We start from the raw sequence: 20,578 nt of genomic DNA, 5'->3' as shown, positions 1-20,578 counted from the left end.
TTCTCATGGGGGACTTCAACCACCCTGACATCTGTTGGGGTGATGGTACGGCCCAGCACAAGCAATCCAGGAGGCTTCTTAATTGTGTGGAAGACAATTTCCTTCTGCAAGCAATAAAGGAGCCGACGAGAAGAGGTGCCCTGCTTGACCTTGTGCTCACCAACAGGGAAGGGCTGGTTGGAAATGTGACACTCCAGGGCAGCCTTGGTTGCAGCGATCACGAGATGGTCGAGTTTGAGATCCTCAGGACAGTGAGAAGAAGCTCACTGCCCTGGACTTCAAGAGAGCAGACTTTGGGGTCTTCAGGAACCTGCTTAGCAAGGTTCCATGGGATATAGCCCTAGAGGGCAGGGGGGACCAAGACTGGTGGCTGATATTCAAGGATCACCTGCTACAAGCTCAGGAGTGTTGCATCCCGACTAGAAGGAAGTGCAGCAGGAGGGCCAGGAGACCTCCATGGATGGATAAGGAGCTGCTGAGAAAATTCACAGGAAAAAAGAGGCTTATGAAAGGTGGAAGCAAGGACAGGTGCCCTGGGATGAATACAAGGATGTTGTCTGGGAAAATAGGTACCAGGTTAGGAAAGCTAAGGCCCAGTTAGAATTAAACTTGGCTAGGGATGTTAAGGATAACAGGAAGAGATTCTATAGGTATGTAGCGAATAAAAGACAGACTAGGGACAATGTAGGCCCCCTCTGAGAGCTTTTGGGAGAACTGGCTACACAGGACTTGGAGAAGGCTGAGGTTCTGAATGGCTTCTTTGCCTCGGTCTTCACTGGCAAAGGCTCTGACCGCAGGACCCAAGTCTTGGAAGGCAGATGCAGGGACTGTGAAAACGAAGACCTTGGGCCCACTGTAGGAGAGGATCTGGTTCGAGACCATCTTAAGAACCTGAATGTACACAAGTCCATGGGACCTGATGAAATCCATCCGCGGGTCCTGAAGGAGCTGGCGAATGAAGCTGCAAAGCCACTGGCCATCATATTTGAAAAATTATGGCAGTCAGGTGAAGTTCCTGACGACTGGAAAAAGGGAAATATAACCCCCATTTTCAAGAAGGGGAAAATGGATGATTTGGGGAATTACAGACCAGTCAGTCTCACCTCTGTGCCTGGCAGAATCTTGGAGCAGATTCTCTTGGAAGGCATGCTAGGGCACATGAAAAACAACAAGCTGCTTGGTGACAGCCAGCATGGCTTCACTAAGGGGAAATCCTGCCTGACCAATTTGGTGGCCTTCTATGACGGGGCTACAAAAGTGATGGACAGGGGTGCAGCAGTTGATATCATCTACCTGGACTTGTACAAAGCGTTTGACACTGTCCCACGTGACATCCTTGTCACTAAATTGGAGAGACATCAATTTGACAGGTGGACCACTCGGTGGATAAAGAACTGGCTGGATGGCCACTTGCAAAGAGTTGTGGTCAGTGGCTCCATGTCCAGCTGGAGACCAGTAACAAGTGGTGTCCCTCAGGGATTGGTGTTGGGACAGGTCTTCTTTAACATCTTTGTCAGTGACATGGACAGTGGGATTGAGTGCACCTTAGCAAGTTTGTCAATGACACCAAGCTGTGTGGTTGGGTTGATACACTGGAGGGAAGGAAAGCCATTCAAAGGGACCCTGACACACTTGTGAGGTGGGCTGATGCCAACCTCATGAAGTTTAACCATGCCAAGTGCAAGGTCCTACACCAGGGTGGGAGCAATCCCAGGCACAGCTACAGGTTGGGCAAAAAGAAAATTCATGGTAGCCCTGTGGAGAAGGGCTTGGGGATGTTGGTTAATGAGGAAATGAACATGAGCCAGCAGTGTGCACTCACAGCCCAGAAAGCCAACCGTATCCTGGGCTGCATCTAAAGAAGCGTGACCAGCAGGTTGAAAGAGGTGATCGTGCTCCTCTACTCTGCTCTCATGAGACCTCACTTGGAGTACTGTGTGCAGTTCTGGTGTCCTCAACATAAAAAGGACATGGAACTGTTAGAACAAGTCCAGAGGAGGCCACGAGGATGATCAGGGGACTGGAGCACCTCCCATATGAAGACAGGCTGGGAAAGTTGGGGCTGTTCAAACTTGAAAAGAGAAGGCTGCGTGGAGACCTCATAGCAGCCTTCCAGTATCTGAAGGGGGCCTATAGAGTGCTGGGGAGGGACTATTCATTAGGGACTGTAGTGATAGGACAAGGGGTAACAGGTTTAAACTTAAACAGAGGGTGTTTAGATTGGATATAGGGAGCAAGTTCTTTACTGTAAGTGTGGTGAGGCACTGGAATGGGCTGCCAAGGATGTTGTGAATGCTCCATCCCTGGCAGTGTTCAAGGCCAGGTTGAACAAAGCCTTGCATGGCATGCTTTAGTGTGAGGTTACCCTGCCCATGGCATGGAGGTTGGAGCTGGATGATCTTAAGGTCCTTTCCAACCCTAACTATACTACGGTTCTATAATTCTATAAAGCAAAGGCACTGCCTGTTGAAGGTGCAAGATTATTCATGCTTATTTCAGGAGTGAGTTTACTTATACACATCTTTTCCACTTGTCTACATATAGACTATCTCCAGTCACTTGATTTTGAACCTGTATACCGCATTAACCTTGATAATTTACAGATTATAATTTACTGATTTACAGTATATTATATATAGTAATATATTACATACATTACAGTATATTACATTTGTTATTCTTGCCACACTTCTTTTAAGTAGAAATACTAAAAAAAATTAACATTTAAGTAAAAAAAATTATTTCCTTTTCAAAAATTACCTGCTAGTTCCTGTACTGGACTTGATAGCTGCTATAAAACTGTTTACGTGGTGGCTTTTGAGTCTAATGACCCACACTCTCCACCAGCACACAAGAGCTTTATAAGCTTCCACATACAGCAGTCAGATCCTGCTAGACACACCCCAATTAAGTACATAAGAACTCTCAGGACATTTTAAGGTAATCGCAAAATGCTTTCAAAAGACTGTTGCTCTAAAAAAGCTAATTTTGAATTTAAGCTACTTTGTTGCTTTGTCCTTACAGGTAACATATACCAAGGTGTACATTCAAAGTAGGAACTTAACTGTAACATCTAACATGCTAAACTTCACTGCACATCTTGGCAACAGAAGGTAATCACAAAAGGTGAAGAAAATCAGATGCTGTGTTCTGTGTTACTTAATGTGACAGGCTACTGACACAGAAGAATCGATTTCAGTTTAGGAATGACTGAAAGCTACTCAGCTATCTGAATTGCATCATCCATGTTCAAGGAATCCCAAAACAAAGTAGGAAGTATTTCTCAAAAAAAAAATGATAAGACTACAGGGACAAAGCCAAGGCTCCTAGGCTAGATGCCACTTTGCATTCTACAAGGTTAAAACTGACTTTAAAAACTGCATTGCACATTACAATCAACTATTAGAAGGCACCTGCACAGTCTTCCTTTTTAATTTCTAAAGCACACCTCTCCCCTACTTTACCATCAGTGTCTATTCTATTTTGTTTCAGCAGTTTTCTCTGACCTATACTTAATTTTGTTACTGCCGAAATGAAATCCCTTCTCCTCAGCCACTCCCGTCATCCAACATAACCTTATTTATCACTCTAGGAGAAATTATTACTTTGGTGATGCCTCAGGACAAGAATAGGATACCCTGCTTCATCCTTAACCCTGCTGACTTTCTGGCTGACCTTGAACCAGGTGCTTAATTGTTTTGGACAGCAAATCTGCCAGTCTGTAAATTGGAGGAAAATCTGATACTTTTTTAACACCAGTGAGTTTACAACTTCTACTTGAACCAAAATCCTTGTATATTGACGTGCTTTGATGAAAGGTACAAAGAACAACAAAATTATCTTTTATAATATTTTTCTCCAAAGGTGTTTTGCAATCAATTGCAATGTATTGAAATCTTTCTCCTCCTGCATTATTTTGACTGATTCAAAATGCTTGGGGATTGGAAGAAGGAGGAGAATGTAAATGCTGATGCTGCATTTAACTGCCGAGGACCAAATCCACAGCTGTCATTAATCAGTTCAGTACAGCAGAAACTAATGAATCCATACCCATTTATACCAGCCAAGGATCTGACATTTAGAATCTGTTACTGGCAATGCACTGATTACCAGTATTTTTAAACTGTAAAACGTGCAACTACTATTTGAGAAAAATTAATGAAATACAAGATTAATTTAAAACACCCACTCCTGCGTTTATATAGAAGCCTCTCACATATGCAAAGTTGGATGAGGCAACAGCCTCTCCAAAGCCAACCTAAGAAGGAAAAAGTAAAACACTTTCTGTTTTACTGGATTTTTTAAGCTACATAAAGCTTAGCAAAAGTGAAACAAATGAATACTGAATATTAAAAACAGTGTTAAGATAGCATGCCTACATTTATGCTGCCTTAATCCTACTAGACCTTAAAAATTGGAGATGAGTCTGGTCAATATGATGATAGGAGACACAAATTACGCTTAGAGAAAAAAAAAAAGGTCAGGAAAGCTAGACAATTTTTTCAAAACATTTTAGTGCAAATTATTAGGTTTGATAGTTTAAGTTGAATGTTATTTGTTGTTAAACATTTTTCTTTGTCATTGTCGCAGTGATGTATCTCTACAGTGCTTATTTAAATCTTCTTTATCAAAAGATGGTATCACTCAGCTCTTCCCCAAACACAGAAAACCATGCAGTTAACATTTCTGTTGAAGCAATGACAATACCACAATACCCATCTGTTACTACAGCAATATAATTTTTTCTGCAATTTCTAAAACTCTATTACCATTCATTCTTCTTTGCATAATTGAGTTTGTATCCTGTTATTTCCCTTACAGATTTTTTTAAATCAATTTTAATGCCCTACATGAATTTCTATCTTAATTATTTTTATAGCTGCTTTCATCACCCTTCTAAAACAAACTAGTTTTAAAACAAAATAGCTCTCCTACTTGCTTGTCAAATTGATGCTTTTGGGGTGATATGTTTTTAAGCAACTACCAACAAATTTTTGCTTATATTCTCTCTCTAGCTTGTTTGAATCTAGTTTTGCTTTCTTTGGTTTTGTTTTAGGTTTGTCCAGGTTTTTTTTTAACTGGTTCTATCACCTTTTTAAAGTACACATAGAAATCTATGTATACACACACACAGAGAAACTGGGGCACAGAGCATGGACAGAAGAATTTGCTCAGTATAAATTCAAGGACACACCAAGGCAAGACAGGCACACATAGCAACGAAGAAAATACAAAGCAAGGTGCTTCCCAGTTTGTATACAGAAATGCAGTCACTGTTCTACAGAAGTAATGTGAGAAGTCCTATGTCATGTCTTCCCAAAGGCAACACGCTGACAAGGCTCTAGCCATCCCCAGATAAAAGATATATGACAGCTCAGATAATGAAGGTCTCAAAATGGCTTAAAGACATTGTTCCTAGCACTGAAATGACTGAGCTAAAAAAACACAAAAGGGAGGGAGAAGGAGCTAATTAAAAACTCTCCAACATGTGAGAGTGGTGAGGCATGGAACAGGTTGTCCAAGGAAGTTGTGAATGCTCCATCATCCCTGTGTTCAAAGCCAGGGTGGACAGAGCCTTGAGTAACCTGGTCTCGTGGAAGGTGTCCCTGCCCATGGCAAATGGGTTGGAACTAGATGATCTTAAGGTCCTTTCCAAACCAAACCATTCTATGATCCCAGGGAACCCACCTGTCATATTATAAACATTCAATAAATTAAGCTCTAAGACACAGATTTCATTTGAGCAAATTGAGTTGGCTGGAGTGACAGTACTAATGCAGTAGCAATTAAACATTTATTCTTTCTATCTGCATCACAAATAAAGTAAACATAGTATGTGTAACAAAAACAAAAAAAACCCTTAAAAACTCTTCAGACAAAAGATGTTCCAGAAAGTGTCTGTAGCAGTTCGATTTTTCAAGACATCCACATTTACTGCAAAGCAGATAATAATGAAGCTGCTTTTCTTTTGATTTGGTATTCAAAAATGAAAGCTGCAGAACAACCTAAATTGAGCATGCTGAGAAGGAAGACTCATCTTTAAACCTAATTTAAAGCTCTGTAGCATTTATTCTAAGCTAAATTAGACCCTCTGTTATTCTTATTTGAACTGTTTTGTTAACTCCCAGGAGACAATAGAGAGAGTAAGCTGCAACAGGTTGCCCAGAGAGGATGTGCAATCTCCATCCAGACTGGATGAAGCTGTAAGTTACATACTTAGACCACAGATGACCCTGCTTTGACAGCAGACTGACAAACAAAGATTCTGAGGCCCCTTCCAACCTGAGGGATTCTCTGACAACAAATACAGATATAAAGAAGCTACAGAACAGTTCCTAGTATGTCTTGCACAATAAAAGTAAGACCACCGTTAATCACAAAATACCCCAGACATACTGTGGTACCACAATATTCTCCACCCATCAGTATTTTTATAGTGTGTAGCTCAATGATTTTATGTTCCAAAGACCATGAGACTGCTTCCTTCAGTAAAAACAACTTCAAGTGTAAAACAGTTTAAAAAAATCCATAGTACAAGTCCAACTTACTTGTCTTTGAAGATGTCTTGAGCAGTCTTCTTGTCTTTTTTCTTGACAACCTCTTTTAGGGGGAAAAGTGCTTTTATTTTTTCAAGAGGACCCTGACACCTTTCTTTTACCACACTGGGCATCTCCAACATCTCTAAAAGGTGCTCTTCAATTGGTGGCAATGGCTCATTGGGGTGAAAAGCCTTATGCTGCAAACACTGCAAGAAACAATTTCAGCAGAGAAAAACTTTTAGTTTATGTGCTTTTAATAAAATGTCTGTATGCCTGACATCATATGGTAAATGCAAAGTATCTTCCATAATAAAGAAACAGTCTTCATATTGCTCAGAAATATTTGAGTTCACAAGTGCTCCATTACAGAACTGGATTGCAAGTCAATTGGTCAGCTGTTTAAGAAGATAAATAATATTAAACAAGAACAGTGATGCAGATGAGTGTTCCCACACTCACCAGGATGAGTTCTATGAAAATTATTAGGAAAATTCCAGGAATGAAACAGTCCTCTGCATCTATTCAGCTTTTTAACTTCATTTTGTCTTTAAAATGTGGATCTATTATAAAAGAGCCACATGGGAGAGATTTCTAAACATTCCAAAATTAGGAATTAGCAACAAGATATATACCCCAATCATGTATTCCAGTTACTGTCACAGTTTATTGTCCCTCAAAGAAAATATTTCTTCTTGGTCAATAATAGTCAATATGCATACAAGAGAAATTTTCACCAGCTGAAGAGCAAATAAAAAGAGAGAAGTTAAATGTGCACAGGTAAGACACAGAAAACAGGCATGGCTGGAAATCAGCTTTGAAAGAGTGAGGGAATGAAGGGGCCTGACAGTTCACATCAAGGCTGGAACAGATGGTAGGAACTACAGAGAAGGCTTTTTCACCAAAGTGTAAAGAGAGTGCACACAGTTATGGAGTCAAGCAAAGGGAGAGAGATAAGGTTAATGAGGCAGGCTATGGAAATTCTACTGAGAATTCTAAAAGTAAAACAGGTATCTTAAATGTTGTGAATTGTGGAATAGCAGAAGAGATGTATGTGTACGTGTGTGTGTGTGTATACACACATATATACAGATACCAGTGCATGCACACACACATGCATAAAACCACATAATCATAAAATAGTTTGGGTTGGAAGGGATATAATGTACATGATTTTTCTAAGCTTATTGTATTGGGTATGTTAGACACAAGTATGAAGGTAACTACTCCTGGTAAACTAGAAATACAGCAGAAATTTGCTCCCCTGTTGGCTGTTAGACATGCCATTGATTTAAAAAAACAAAGCCAAAGCAAACAAACCCCTCTATTCATACTGAAAGGCTGCCAATAAAGAAAATCCAGACCATATGCTACACATCAATACTGATGTGCTTTCATGCTGCTATTAAGATTCCAATCCATATTAGAGCATACTGTCAAAAGGAGGCAGTTATACAAGACTACTGATTTGGAAAGACTTGTAATGATTTAAGGCATAATTATTTTGAAAGAGAGTAAAAATGTTGCTAGAAGCTGCAGTAATGGCTCTTGTGATACAAAGAAAACAATATTAAAACAACATTAGAGAATTGAATTAAACTCAGAAAGTGAAAAAATTACGTCTGCTGTTGTGAATGTGTTTTCCATTTGAAATCATTATGTGTGTAACTGGAAGAGCTGAGCAGACTGAGTAGCCACAACTTCCACTTGTACCTCCTTTTAGAGCAGACAACTACCTCTGAAACCTAAGACGGTAGGTACCATCCAAACTCAGGTGTTAATTAGAAATTAAGTTGGACAGACTTAACCTGGAGTTTCTAATTCCAAACAGTCCCTTTTAAACTTGCTTCATCTTCCTTCTGTGCTCAGCAAGAACCACTCCTACCTTCATCAGCTAGAAGCAACACACACTACCACTGGCATCCAGACTCACTGTTCTGTTCATGCGTGCTGTCAGCAACATACTAGCTCTTCCTTGCTCTTCCTTATTTCCTTACATTTCTAGCCTAGAGAAGTGACAAGCTTTCAGAAACAGGGGTCATGTGAAGATGCTGGTCAATGAAATGAAGAAGTGGGCTTTTCAAAGAATTTATTCCATGATAAGCAATGGCATAAATACATGAATAGACAGGAATTTACTTCAAGAAAGCATCTTGCCTTGTTCCCTTCCACACAGCGTTTAGAAACACACTTTTGTAAAGAACATATTTTTAGCAAATAAATAATAAATCCTACTGCAACCTGGTAGTATTTACAGCCTTAGAAATAAGAGACAGATTCAACTAGCTAAAAGATAAGCATCTAGCCTATCTCTACACCACCACAATGATCATGTACATATGATCTCCAAAACAAGAAGGATCAATTACTTTCCCAAAGTTCTCATTCCATGGATTATGGAACAGGCTTGGACAAGTCAGCTTACACCAGTTATCTAGCTTTCGGGTGGTTAAACCTGTGTGAATTGAATCTCAACATGAGTGTCTTACAGTTCAGTTTACAGGTAGTTTCTGACAATTTCAAAATGACCTTCCAGGAGATCCACTACATTCAACCAAAGATAAGATTATTTTTTGTTTAAAGCCCTTAGATTTCTGTGAGCAACCTCCTGTCCCCCTTCTGTTCTGCTTTTTGAAAGAACATAACCATACAGTCCAACCATTTATAAACAAGCTCAGTCCTCTAGGGTCACTTACACACTTCACACAAGAGCCATTACAGCATATTTAGAGGCAGACTCTGCAGCTGGATCCCATGAAATATGTGATGCTGCAGGCTATTGTGCTCACAAGCCTTCCCCCAGGTCTGTCTCAGTACGCAGGAACTAATTTATTGGCTATCAAGTAAAATGCAATGTGTTCCCCAAATATAGCTTCAAACCCCTGTATTTAAGAGGAACTTAAACAGTGATGGAAGTCTGCTACCACAAAAGCAATGGAAGTCCACTCAGACTTTTCTTGAAACAAGGAACAGAAGTTGAAACTCTGGATGTAAGATATTCATCTTCCACTCCAGCAAGCTTAACAACTGCTTTCCACCCACTCTGTCATTTCCTGATGCCTACCACTACTTCCAGAGATACAATTTGCCTGATGTTTCTGTTTAAATCCTCGACCTTGTCACTTACCGTTCCAAATAAGGTAACAGAGCAAGGAAATTAAGAAGTTCATCCTTTTTCTGAAGTTATTTTTCCAAACTCTTTATAGGTCCTGTTTAGCCTAATTAATTTACTGGCTACATGAAAAAAATCATGTATAATTTTTCTTTGTATTTCTTAAGGAACCAGCAGTGCCACCTGGTCTACAAGCAAAATTTTAAGAATCTGGAACATCTTTGCAGCAAAGAAGAGAACAATCTTTCTGCAGCTTACACAGATTAATAGCAGTTTTGTAACCACAAAAAAAAAAAGGGGGGCTGTGCACAGCCAAAAGAAAGCACTAAAAGGACTGGCAATTTAAGGCTTTATAAACAGCAAGCACTGTGGACAGGAACTGTGTACTACTCAGCACATCAAAACAATCAATAAATAGTTTTTCCACCAGTAGCATTCACCCTTACAAAATCCTATTACCCTCTAAAGAAACTGGTGATTTACACAGTTACTCTCTTCCAGCAGCCCTTGACTCAACTGCTACGACAACACCATCACACTGTTCCAGAAGACAAATGGCACACCTAGAGGAACGTCTGTCATTTACAGGCAATATCCACTGAACCAAAAGAATGCAAAATTGTACCTAGCAACATAACAGAGGATACTCTTTCCCCTATGTGTTTCATTTACAAGCAAAACTATATTTTTTAATACCCAAGCTTTAAAATCCTTCCTAAAATAATAGCCATGCAGAGATCAATCCATTTTTAGATATTGCTCAGCAATAACCTTCTACTGACCAAATCTTGCATTCAGTTACACATTGTCTTGTCAGTATGACTGGCAGAAATTTAAGGGAACACTGAGTTTGTAAAGTCTCAATCAGAGTAAGATTTGAAAAGAGTGGGCTTACATATATTCCTGAAACATATACATGACCTTCAGATTCTTTGGTTCTTTTGACAATACCATGATAGTATGGCTTGTGAATGCTGGTGTAAGGTTTCTTAATTAAAAAAAAATACTTATAAACCGAAAAAAAAAAAAATTGGAATTGTTAAGATATATATATGACGAACATGGCTGCTTTAACACCATTTCTGGTCAATTTTCAGAGTGGAGTCATGCACTCAGTATATCTCCATGGCTCTGTAGACAACGCAATTCTGCAGCTGCATAAGTTATAACATAATTTTCCTTATTTTTGAATTTGCTGTGTAATTTTTTGAACACTTGAATTCCAAAGTATAATTAAGTCTCTCATCCTCACAGTTGCAATAAAAACCTCCATGATATGAAAGGAATTTATCAAAATGATAAAAATCAAAATGTAGACAGCTTGATGCAATAACTGCAGGAAGTGTGAACTGTCAGCTCGCCTGTAAAGTGCATCAGCTCAGACACCCAAATGGAATATATTAAATGTCAACAATGTTGATCATTTGCTACTGACCAAGCTCATTCAGACTGATCTGCTTTGGAAACACTGCCAGATGCAACAGTGGACAGAAAAGTGACTGCTCAAGATCTGACAGGACACAGAATTAGAAGCTGAAGAGATCCCTGATTATCAGTCCATTTCTCTCTGCCCAGAAGTTGAAGACTGAGACTATGTCCACAATATGATCACTGCAATACAGTGCTGAGATACCCAAGCAAGTTTTAATTTGTCTAGTCTAGGTCCTGTAAATATCACTGGTGCTGTGGCAGACACCTCAGCACACGTATTATTTCCTTTCCTCCCTGGGAACTGGAAAACTTAAGAATAAAGTCTTATGTCAGGGACAACATAGAAATCACTGGCTACTCGCTATTTAAATACAAAAGAATTTATATTCCATCTTCATAGCACACATCTTTCCAATGCGAATCAAAGACAGAAAGGTGAAAAAGTCGTAACAAAATAAGGTTTTTAAAAATGCCATGTAGTTCATCTCACCTGATACAGCCTCTGAAAATGAGGGTTTGGGATTTTGCTGGGCTTAAACAGGTCCTCAAAAGTTTCTCCATCATCAGCTTCATAAACCAAATTCATAGAATCAATCAAAGAGTCAACGGCAGATAACTGATCCGCTAAGGCAGCAATTACATACAAAGAAAAGGTAAATATGCTTACAGATTTTCTTGGAAAAAATTCTAAATGAAGATTCACTTCAGAACATGAGATTTTGACCAAGTCATTACATGCTACAGAATACACTACAGATATAGACATGCCAATAAAGAATAACGGACACAATAAGAAACATCCTGCTTTATTTAAGGACTACAGTGTAAATCTTTTCTTTTCCCCCAAGACCTCAATTATTGCTGCCCTTTTGCTTCCATTTTTTTCTTTTTCAAGATGTTTGTATTTGAAACAGAATTCTTATAGGCCGTGTAGAAAATAAGAAAAACAGTTGATCTGAAGAACTAAAGGGCATAATATAAATTTCTGAAGTTCTGATGGCAAATTAATACAGTTCACAACAGTCAACTGACTTTGGTAAGTCAGGTTTGAGATTTGTTCTCAAACCGCTCGTTAGTGGCAAGAAAACAGAAACTGTTTCAGAAAAAACACAGCACGCTTTCTATACCCTGATGTGCAGATACCCATTTAATGAATCTCATAATAAATTTTTGAAGTAGAAGTTGATTTTAACCTACATCCATTTAAACTCACTGCTATGCAAAATTCCCAGAACAGTGAGTCAAGCTTTGTATGGCTGCATGCTCCATAGCTCTCCAAAGACAACCTCCATCTGAACCTGGACACCAGTAAGTGCATGCTTTAAAAAAAGCCCAACACACCACAGAAAACACATTCTTACACGTAGATTATATTAACAGGCCATACTGCAACTGGGAACAGGACCAGCTTTGAATGAATGGAGCTAATGCCTCTGTTTTAATTCTAGCTAGCTAATCCCACATCATAGCTCCCACAGGGTTTGCCCATTTAGTCTCACAAATGAGTTCAAAGATCAAAGGATACAGAGGACTAAATCTCCACTCTCTATATGAAGATCCTGTGAGACTATTAATCCCATAACCCAAGCCAGAAGCCATTTAACAGGACAGTTTTAAAAGGCTGTGGGCAAACCTCAAGTCTGCTCAGCTTGCAACTAAGCTGGCAAAGTTTTGCTACAGGCTTTACTTGTCAAGATCACATCACCCTAATATATTCTCAAAGGGACAGGGTTGTTCTTCCTAAGTCAAAGTAATGACAAAGCTTATGTTTTCATTGGAAAGCCAAATATCCCCTTTTAGAGTATCTCAAATAAAGACAAATAGGTTATTTTGCCCAGCTGCACAGTGAATTACTATCTTACCTGTAGGAATGCATTTTTTATTGTTTTTCAAGGATGAAAATATATACTGTCTTAAGTCTTCCATGTAGGGTAGTTGCACATAGATGAGACACTAAGTGAGGCAAAAGAAGAAACCACTGAGCCTGAAGAAAATAATCTAAAATAACACAGAGTGCCCTATCAGGGCAACATGAACATAAGAAAAAGCCAAAGATGTAATATCTGTGTGCATGAAAATATTTAATTAAATATTTACAGAGCAACACAGTTTTAAGCAGAATAAAACATAGAATTATTTTATAATATAGGGATGGCTATACTCCTCATTTTTTACTGGTAGAAAAAAGACCTTTCAGATCATCCAATAATTTTCTTGCACAGAGTTCCAACCAGCCAAGCTTTAAATAAGTCATAAATTGGCGCTTTGGGAGGTCTTATTATAGCTTACTGTGTTCAAAAGTCAAAAGTTGGTTTGGTTTTTTTTTTACATTTTCAGCGCTCATTTTTCCTTTATTCAAATACCTCCTCCAGTTCATACCACCCTAAATAATTCCTTTCCATCCTTTATGTTTACGTCCTTCAAAAGTCTGAAGATTGCTATATCCGCCCCCACCTTCGTCACTGCTTCACCATGTTATATGTATTTAGCTCTTTCAATAGTCTCTTGTAAGTAAGATCAGTGGAAACATGCTGCAAAAATACTGATATGTGTTGCTTCTGGATGTCTCAGAATTTTTTATATATATATTTCATATATGATTATGCTGCATACAGAATTCCTGTTTGTTTCTAAGAAACACTTATTTTGCCTCCTGTTTCTTAAAATAACCTTTTCAAGTAAATACTGTCTTCCAAACTCTCCAGATGAATTTGAACAACAGCTTTAAATGTTGTGAGCTCCTCCCCTCAGCTCCAGTTGACTTGGAAATCTAACGACAACAGCCTAGTTGGACATGCTGAAATGCCATATCAACTATCAAATTCAAATTTTATACTACCAAGCAAACTGGAAATAAATCTGCAGTTAAGAAACTGAAGGAATCCAGTACAACATCAGACTGTATGCAGAGAGGTCGATAGTCACACAGCAAAAAAACCAGTGGCAACTCATTACATAACTATGGGATTATACTGGTTTTAGATATCAGAAATTTTGAGAGTTCCAGGATAATAAAATTAAATTATTACTATGTAATTGAAACAAAAATCAGTATCACTTAAACCTGTAATATAGAGGATACTAGTGGAAGCATATTCCATTATTTTTCCATGTATTTTTTCTAGGGAATTTTCTTACATTTTATTACCTCTTTGCCCTAACAGTTGGTACTATGACTGAAAAGTCACATTGGTTTTTTTCCGGTTATTACAAAACACTGCATATGGTTCAAATATGATAATTTATTAATTGGTATTTGCAAAGCATCAGTATGGAAGATCTTTACAGAAAGGTAAGAGTGAAAAATTACCTCATATGCATCCTTAATATATGGAAAAGCTGCTCCAATTTGTGGGTTGCTTCTTCTATCATAAGCATAACGTACTACAGCTACTACTTTCAACTCATCCAATGCATGAACAAGGGCAGAAAAAGCAACTGCTGCATTCTGGAAGGCAAAAAAAAAATAAAAAAACCCACACAGTCCTGCAAGCTGTCATTAGCCTGCTGAAATACATCATTCACAGTGAACTCTACTGCACTGATTTACCCAAGACTAGTTCCCATTTCAGCTATAACTTCAACACAAGCGTTTTTCATGTTCAAAAAATGAAGAAGCAGAAAGGTCAAATCTCATCATGACAGTGTATCAATTCAAAGCTGAGCAAACTTTAGATGTAGCACATTCCACCTTTTTCACTAGGTGTGAAGAGCTCTCAGAAGTATTACAGGAGAGAGAGAAAGAGAGGGAAGACACCCTTAAAGGAACACATCATAGCACCATACAGTGAGGTTTTTATCTCTGATTTTTAAAATAATTTGGAGGTCTGGTCTGAACAACACAGTGACAGAGCTTACTGTTGCTCTGGATGTGAATGGACTTAAGCACCAATTCTAGGTTCCAAATGCTCTTGCACAAGCACAGTATTTACAGTTTCTCATTATTCATGGGTCCAATCCAACTTCTTTTCATCCTAATGGGCAATGGAACAAGATCTACCTAACCTGCATTAGAACTATGTGCTTTATTAACACAGAAAGACAGGGCAATCTCAAGTGCCACTGCTATTCTTCACTGTTCCACAGCAAAACACCCTCAGCATTAAACTCCAGTTCATCTTACCTCATCATCTTTTGCTGCAAAGACCTTCAAAACCTGGTTGCCCATGTAGCAATGCCTCTGGATCTATAGATTCAAACGGCCAAGAGTTAGCCTGATCTAAAGAAAATGTCAGCAATGCAACTGGACCAATGAAATTATGAAACAACTAACATTACTCAAGTGAGAAGCCACAAAATTTCATGACTGTGCATATAAGTTAAAGCCTTGCGTATGCTTCGTATCTCCATTTATCACTCAATATGGATATTCAGTCATATTCAACTTGACACTCTCGTACCTTCATTGTCACAGAATCATAAAATAGTTAGAGCTGGAAAGGACCTTAAGATCCTCTATCTCCAACCCCCCTGCCATGGGCAGGGACACCTCACACTAAATCATGTCACCCAAGGCTCTGTCCAACCTGGCCTTGAGCACCACCAGGGATGGAGCATTCACAACCTCCCTGGGCAACCCATTCCCGTGCCTCCCCACCCTATCAGTAAAGAATTTTTTCCTTATATCCAGTCTAACTTCCCCTGTTTAAGTATTAACCCGTTACTCCTTGTCCTATCACTACAGCCCCTAATGAAGTGTCCCTCCCCAGCATCCCTGTAGGTCCCCTTCAGATACTGAAAGGCTGCTATGAGGTTCCCATGCAACCTTCTCTTCTTGCTGAACAGCCCCAACTTTCTCAGCCTGTATTCCTGCTCATCTACAAGCAGGAATAAAAGATTACGTCATCTGCAGCTGTTAGCAGTCTGAATAATAGTGTAGTAATTCAAAAGTCAGTGTGGAAAACCAAAGTAGTTAATAAAAGGCCTAAACCTAGTTGACACCACATCTATGCTATAAGATTTTCCTAGCAAAGATACGACAAAAAGGAGCTGAAAAAGCCACATCCCTAATGAAGAAAGCAACTTTAACAGCAACATGAAGTATATGCGCCTGTGCTGGCAAAGAAGCACTTCCGCTGGCAGAGTTTATGCTGCTTATGAACATGGCTGAACCACGCCACACGCACCCCAGAAATAAATAATAATTTCATCAAGGGTTATTGTTGGAATAGCTGGAACCACAGAGGCTGGGAGACACCCAGAGAAGCACTGTAACAGGAGAAAACCTGTCACTAAGACTGCATATTACTATGAACACTGGGTAAAATTACATTTCTTTGTTACAGAAAAATCTCTTCAAATTACTGTCGCAAACTAACCTGGAGTTTCATTATTTATCAAATTACCATAATGCTTTTGAAGTCAGAGACAACTTGTATCCAAGAAGAAGTATTTAAAATATTACTGCACAATTTTTCAACTCAAATTATTCTACCTGCAATTATTCTTTGCTTCTCTGTCTTTAGAAACTGAGGAAATTTTATGTCCAGTATAGTATAAATAACCAGATGTGTGTATCACTACACCTTTTTGTGTTTGGGAAAAAAAAAAAGGTCCCTTTGTAATATTTTCAAGTATTATTTCTTGATTTATATGGCATTACTTATAAATTAAAAATCAAAGTTTAAGCAGCCTCTGATCTTCTTTCCTGAGGGATGTAAATAACTCAGAAAAATAATATAAGGTGGCTCTATTCCTTCTTTAATTATATATTTGAAGCTGTTCCAGCTTCTCTAGTTAATAATAAATAATCTTTTCCCCAAAGTTTTTTTAAGAAACAATTTAATACAAAACATAGTGTCAATATTATGATTCCAAACAACAGAATTCCAGAACCAAAACATAAGGAAAGCATGGGGTTTGAAAATTCCAGTCACAGTTGAAAATTTCCCGATATCATTATCTAAACAGTGCAATTTTAATTCTGCAACAATTTTATTATGCTGATGTCTACAAAAGTTAGTACCACCTTTGTACCACCACACGGCAATAATGTAAGGGCATACTTAGCAACATGCAGGGGTCTCTGTGCCACCTGTACTGTAAAGTAAAAATATGTTTAGTAACATCCATTTGGGAGCAAGCTCCCACAGATACTACCTATTCCATTAGCATCTCTCCTTCCTGGTAAAGGTAACAATTCCTCAGCTTTCATCATGGGTATTATTTTGTTCAGACAGCGGGACATTTCAAAGAACAACAAGAGGACTGAGAGCTTTCAGAACAGAAGGTGCAGTGCTGCCCTATGATTTTCTTTCTGTTTTGAGTGGTGAAGGGGACTGGGTGCAGTGAACTCCAAGAGTAAAATTTCAGTCACCCTGTGCAATATCCTGGAGAAGAGTGGGAGCAGCTTAATATTACTAGCAAACACTGGTGCTCACATCTCTGTACTTTCTCCTCCTATATTCTGCTTCAAGGTTTTCTTAAGACCTTGCTTAAGGCTTCCCAAATACTCAAGTCCTGGGTTTTCTGCACGAAACCACCTTGTGCTGGATAGCTTTTATTAAGGTACTTGCTCAATGTAAGTTTCTTACATCTTCCAGCTAAAACGAATGGCAAAGTTAATATCACAAGTACAAATAAGTGCTTATAAACACCAAGCATCTCGCTGAAATATGGAGAGCTTTTGTATGTTATCTTCATCTAAGTTCCATGAAGTCTTCGCTACATTTAGGTTTTATTATAGTAGAAACAAGAAGCAAGTCACAGTTTACAAACTAGTCCTCATGGAAATTAGAATAAACCCAGTCAGTTCTCAGGCTGTGACATATCTTTAATATTCAGAGACTTCAGCTCTCATGGCTGGACAAAACCCAAAAAGGCTATTGCATGATCTGAACAGAAGAGAGACCATCTTCTGTTGCAGATCTGGCATCACTATTTAAGTTCATTAGATGAAATGAAACTACAATACCACTGGTCTCCACAGAGATCTGAGTTCAGTGGTACATACTTAATTGAGGGCCCAACGGCCACATTTATGAATGTCTGTCCTCACAAGACTACATACTGTTTACATGTACTGGAATGACAAAGTCAAATCACTCCTGTATACATGATTGCAGATGCCCCACTCCTAACACTGGAACAGAGTACAACATCACAATTTCAGTGAATTCAAACTGAAATCCATTGTTTGAACAACCCAGGTAGTTGAATGGGAACAAGTTTAGTACTGTACCTGAGAGGACCTGCTGAATCCCAAAACAGAAAAACATTTTGCTTCTGTTTTGTATTTCATTTGCTCTTCATCCTCCTTGGAGAAAGGAACTATATCACTCCCATAGCGAAACCCTGGAGAATAAGACAAGAGCATCTGGTAAGCATATGGCCCTACAACTCTAACACCAAAATTAGCTCTCTGAATATTTTATCAATCATGCATGTCCCACAGCTACATTCCACACACACTCATCAAATTACTTTCCCTGTTAACAAAAAAACCACACACCCATAGAAAGAAACATTTTGTACTTCATGAACAGCAGTTGCACTCCTTGTGCATTGTTTTATGTATTACAGCTACCCTCGTAGAGAGCAGAAAATAAGGAAACTGAACATCTTGCCCAACAAAGTTACACTTGTAGAATAGATTTAAGCAAATGAGAACAGATTTCAGCAAGTAGACAGCAACACTCCTTGCAAACGTAACAGAGAAAAATCCAAACATACCACAGAGCATGGACAGGAAACCAAAGAGATCCAGAAAACAAAATATGTTAACAGTGGAAGTGAGATAGATACACCTTCATACACAAAGGTATAGGTTGTATGCAGAAGTGGTCTCTGTATGTATTTGTGTTTTACTTCCCATGCCTTACATGGCAGGGATACCTCCACAAAACAGGAAGCTCTTAGGTTCTCAGATCTATCATCTGTTCCAACTGCTTATTCTGACACCTCAGGCTCCAATATCCTCCCTGTATGTAACACGATCACTTTATTTATACTATAACAGACTAGGGACAATATCCTCAGGTGCAAAGAAAGCAAAAGGAATAGAGGTAAATCCCTGGATGAAAAACTATATGCAGATAGATTTTCCTGGAAACTGAAAAGTAAGCACACATGCAGAATGAATGGAATTTCAGTACAGGTGTGTGGAGACAGTGCTCTCACAGGAGAATGGATATTTGGTACATGAACTCTGAATAACTCTGAAAGATATAGCAAGGCCATGAGAGGCCCAAGGAAGCTTAAGCAAGCAAGATAAGAAGAAGCTGGAATTCACTGACTTATGAGAACTGTGGACTGTTGGCAAGGTTTCAAGGTCAAGTTCTCACACCTGTGCTTAACCAATTATATGTTAGTCCCTAAGCATCTTCAAGACAAATACCCAGTCATGATATGCCAAATTGCTGTAGGTGTGTGTAAGCAATAGTATATAAGGAGTTAATGCTTTGCAATAAATGGCTTTTTGTCTGATCATATTGATCTCTGACTGAGTCCATTCCGCGGCACCGGTGCTTCAAACGCAAAATATTGTCTAATTACGGAATTTTCAGAAAGTTCACTGATAGAGAAATCTTTGATCTCTTTGTTCACATTGAGCTATTCATCACTTCTTTTTACTACTATCCCACATCCACTCAACTTAGGCTGTCAGGCAGCAGCAGAGAATGGCCACAAATGCTTCAAACTACATGTAATATAAAAAGTGGAATTTTTTTTTATTTTATTACAAGTTTTGAAGTTATAAAAAATAAACAGACTACTACTGCTTACCTATCATTTCTGCTTAAAGAAACAAAAAAACCATCACAGTCACTGGGACATATTTACCTGCTACTGCTGCAAGACACCTATGATTGCTACAACTGAAAGATGTTAAATAATAAAAAAAAATACAGTATTGACCTTAATTTTTAAATTTACCCATTTGAGATCACTTTCTACACTGCTATCTCAATAGTTCTGCCCTTTATAGTTAATACACTTGCACTTGTGTGGGATAAAAACAGCAGAAGAAAGAAAAAAATAATAATAAAATATATCCATACAAGCCCCAAAAATGTAAATATATTTGCTTAACTCAGTTTTTTTAAACTAGAGCATTTCATACTCTCCTGGGGCCTTCATCTTCTATGGAATTATATCTGCTCTGAAACAAGCTGAAGGTTATAAAAGAAGTATTCTTCATAACACTACCTTGGAATGAACCTATTACAGAATTTAAGAAACAAAATTAATAGACTCTTGAACACTAAACCTTCCTTTAATCATAGAATCATAGAATAGTTAGGGTTGGAAAGGACCTTAAGATCATCTAGTTCCAACCCCCCTGCCATGGCCAGGGACACTTGCCAGTAAACCATGCCACCCAAGACTCTGTCCAACCTGGCCTTGAACACTGCCAGGGATGGAGCATGCACCAAACATTCTGGTTCTCAGCATTTGCCTTTTCTTTTCTCTAGATCCCTCCACTAACTTTTCTCTTTCAATCCTGTTGTACGCTCACAATTTTACGTCCTCCTCTACTGCCACTGAGGACAGAGCAGGC

General features: G+C 38.7%; 1 protein-coding gene across 1 annotated transcript in view; it reads right to left on the bottom strand.

Annotated features, from left to right (window-relative positions):
• XRCC5 (X-ray repair cross complementing 5) overlaps positions 1–20,578 on the bottom strand; it is a 58,892-nt gene that overhangs the window by 20,053 nt on the left and 18,261 nt on the right. The window contains exons 9-14 of the mRNA XM_005154070.3: positions 18,260–18,372; positions 15,203–15,265; positions 14,390–14,527; positions 12,942–13,032; positions 11,570–11,703; positions 6,549–6,745 (exon numbers count right to left, since the gene is read on the bottom strand). Of these exons, the coding sequence (XP_005154127.2) occupies positions 6,549–6,745; positions 11,570–11,703; positions 12,942–13,032; positions 14,390–14,527; positions 15,203–15,265; positions 18,260–18,372 (736 nt within the window). The remainder of the gene's footprint in view (positions 1–6,548; positions 6,746–11,569; positions 11,704–12,941; positions 13,033–14,389; positions 14,528–15,202; positions 15,266–18,259; positions 18,373–20,578) is intronic.

The sequence above is a fragment of the Melopsittacus undulatus genome, chromosome 4 (genome assembly GCF_012275295.1).
Source record: "Melopsittacus undulatus isolate bMelUnd1 chromosome 4, bMelUnd1.mat.Z, whole genome shotgun sequence".
NCBI lineage: Eukaryota > Metazoa > Chordata > Aves > Psittaciformes > Psittaculidae > Melopsittacus > Melopsittacus undulatus.
Note: the sequence above shows the minus strand (reverse complement) of the source record. Positions and strands in the feature narration are given on the sequence as shown.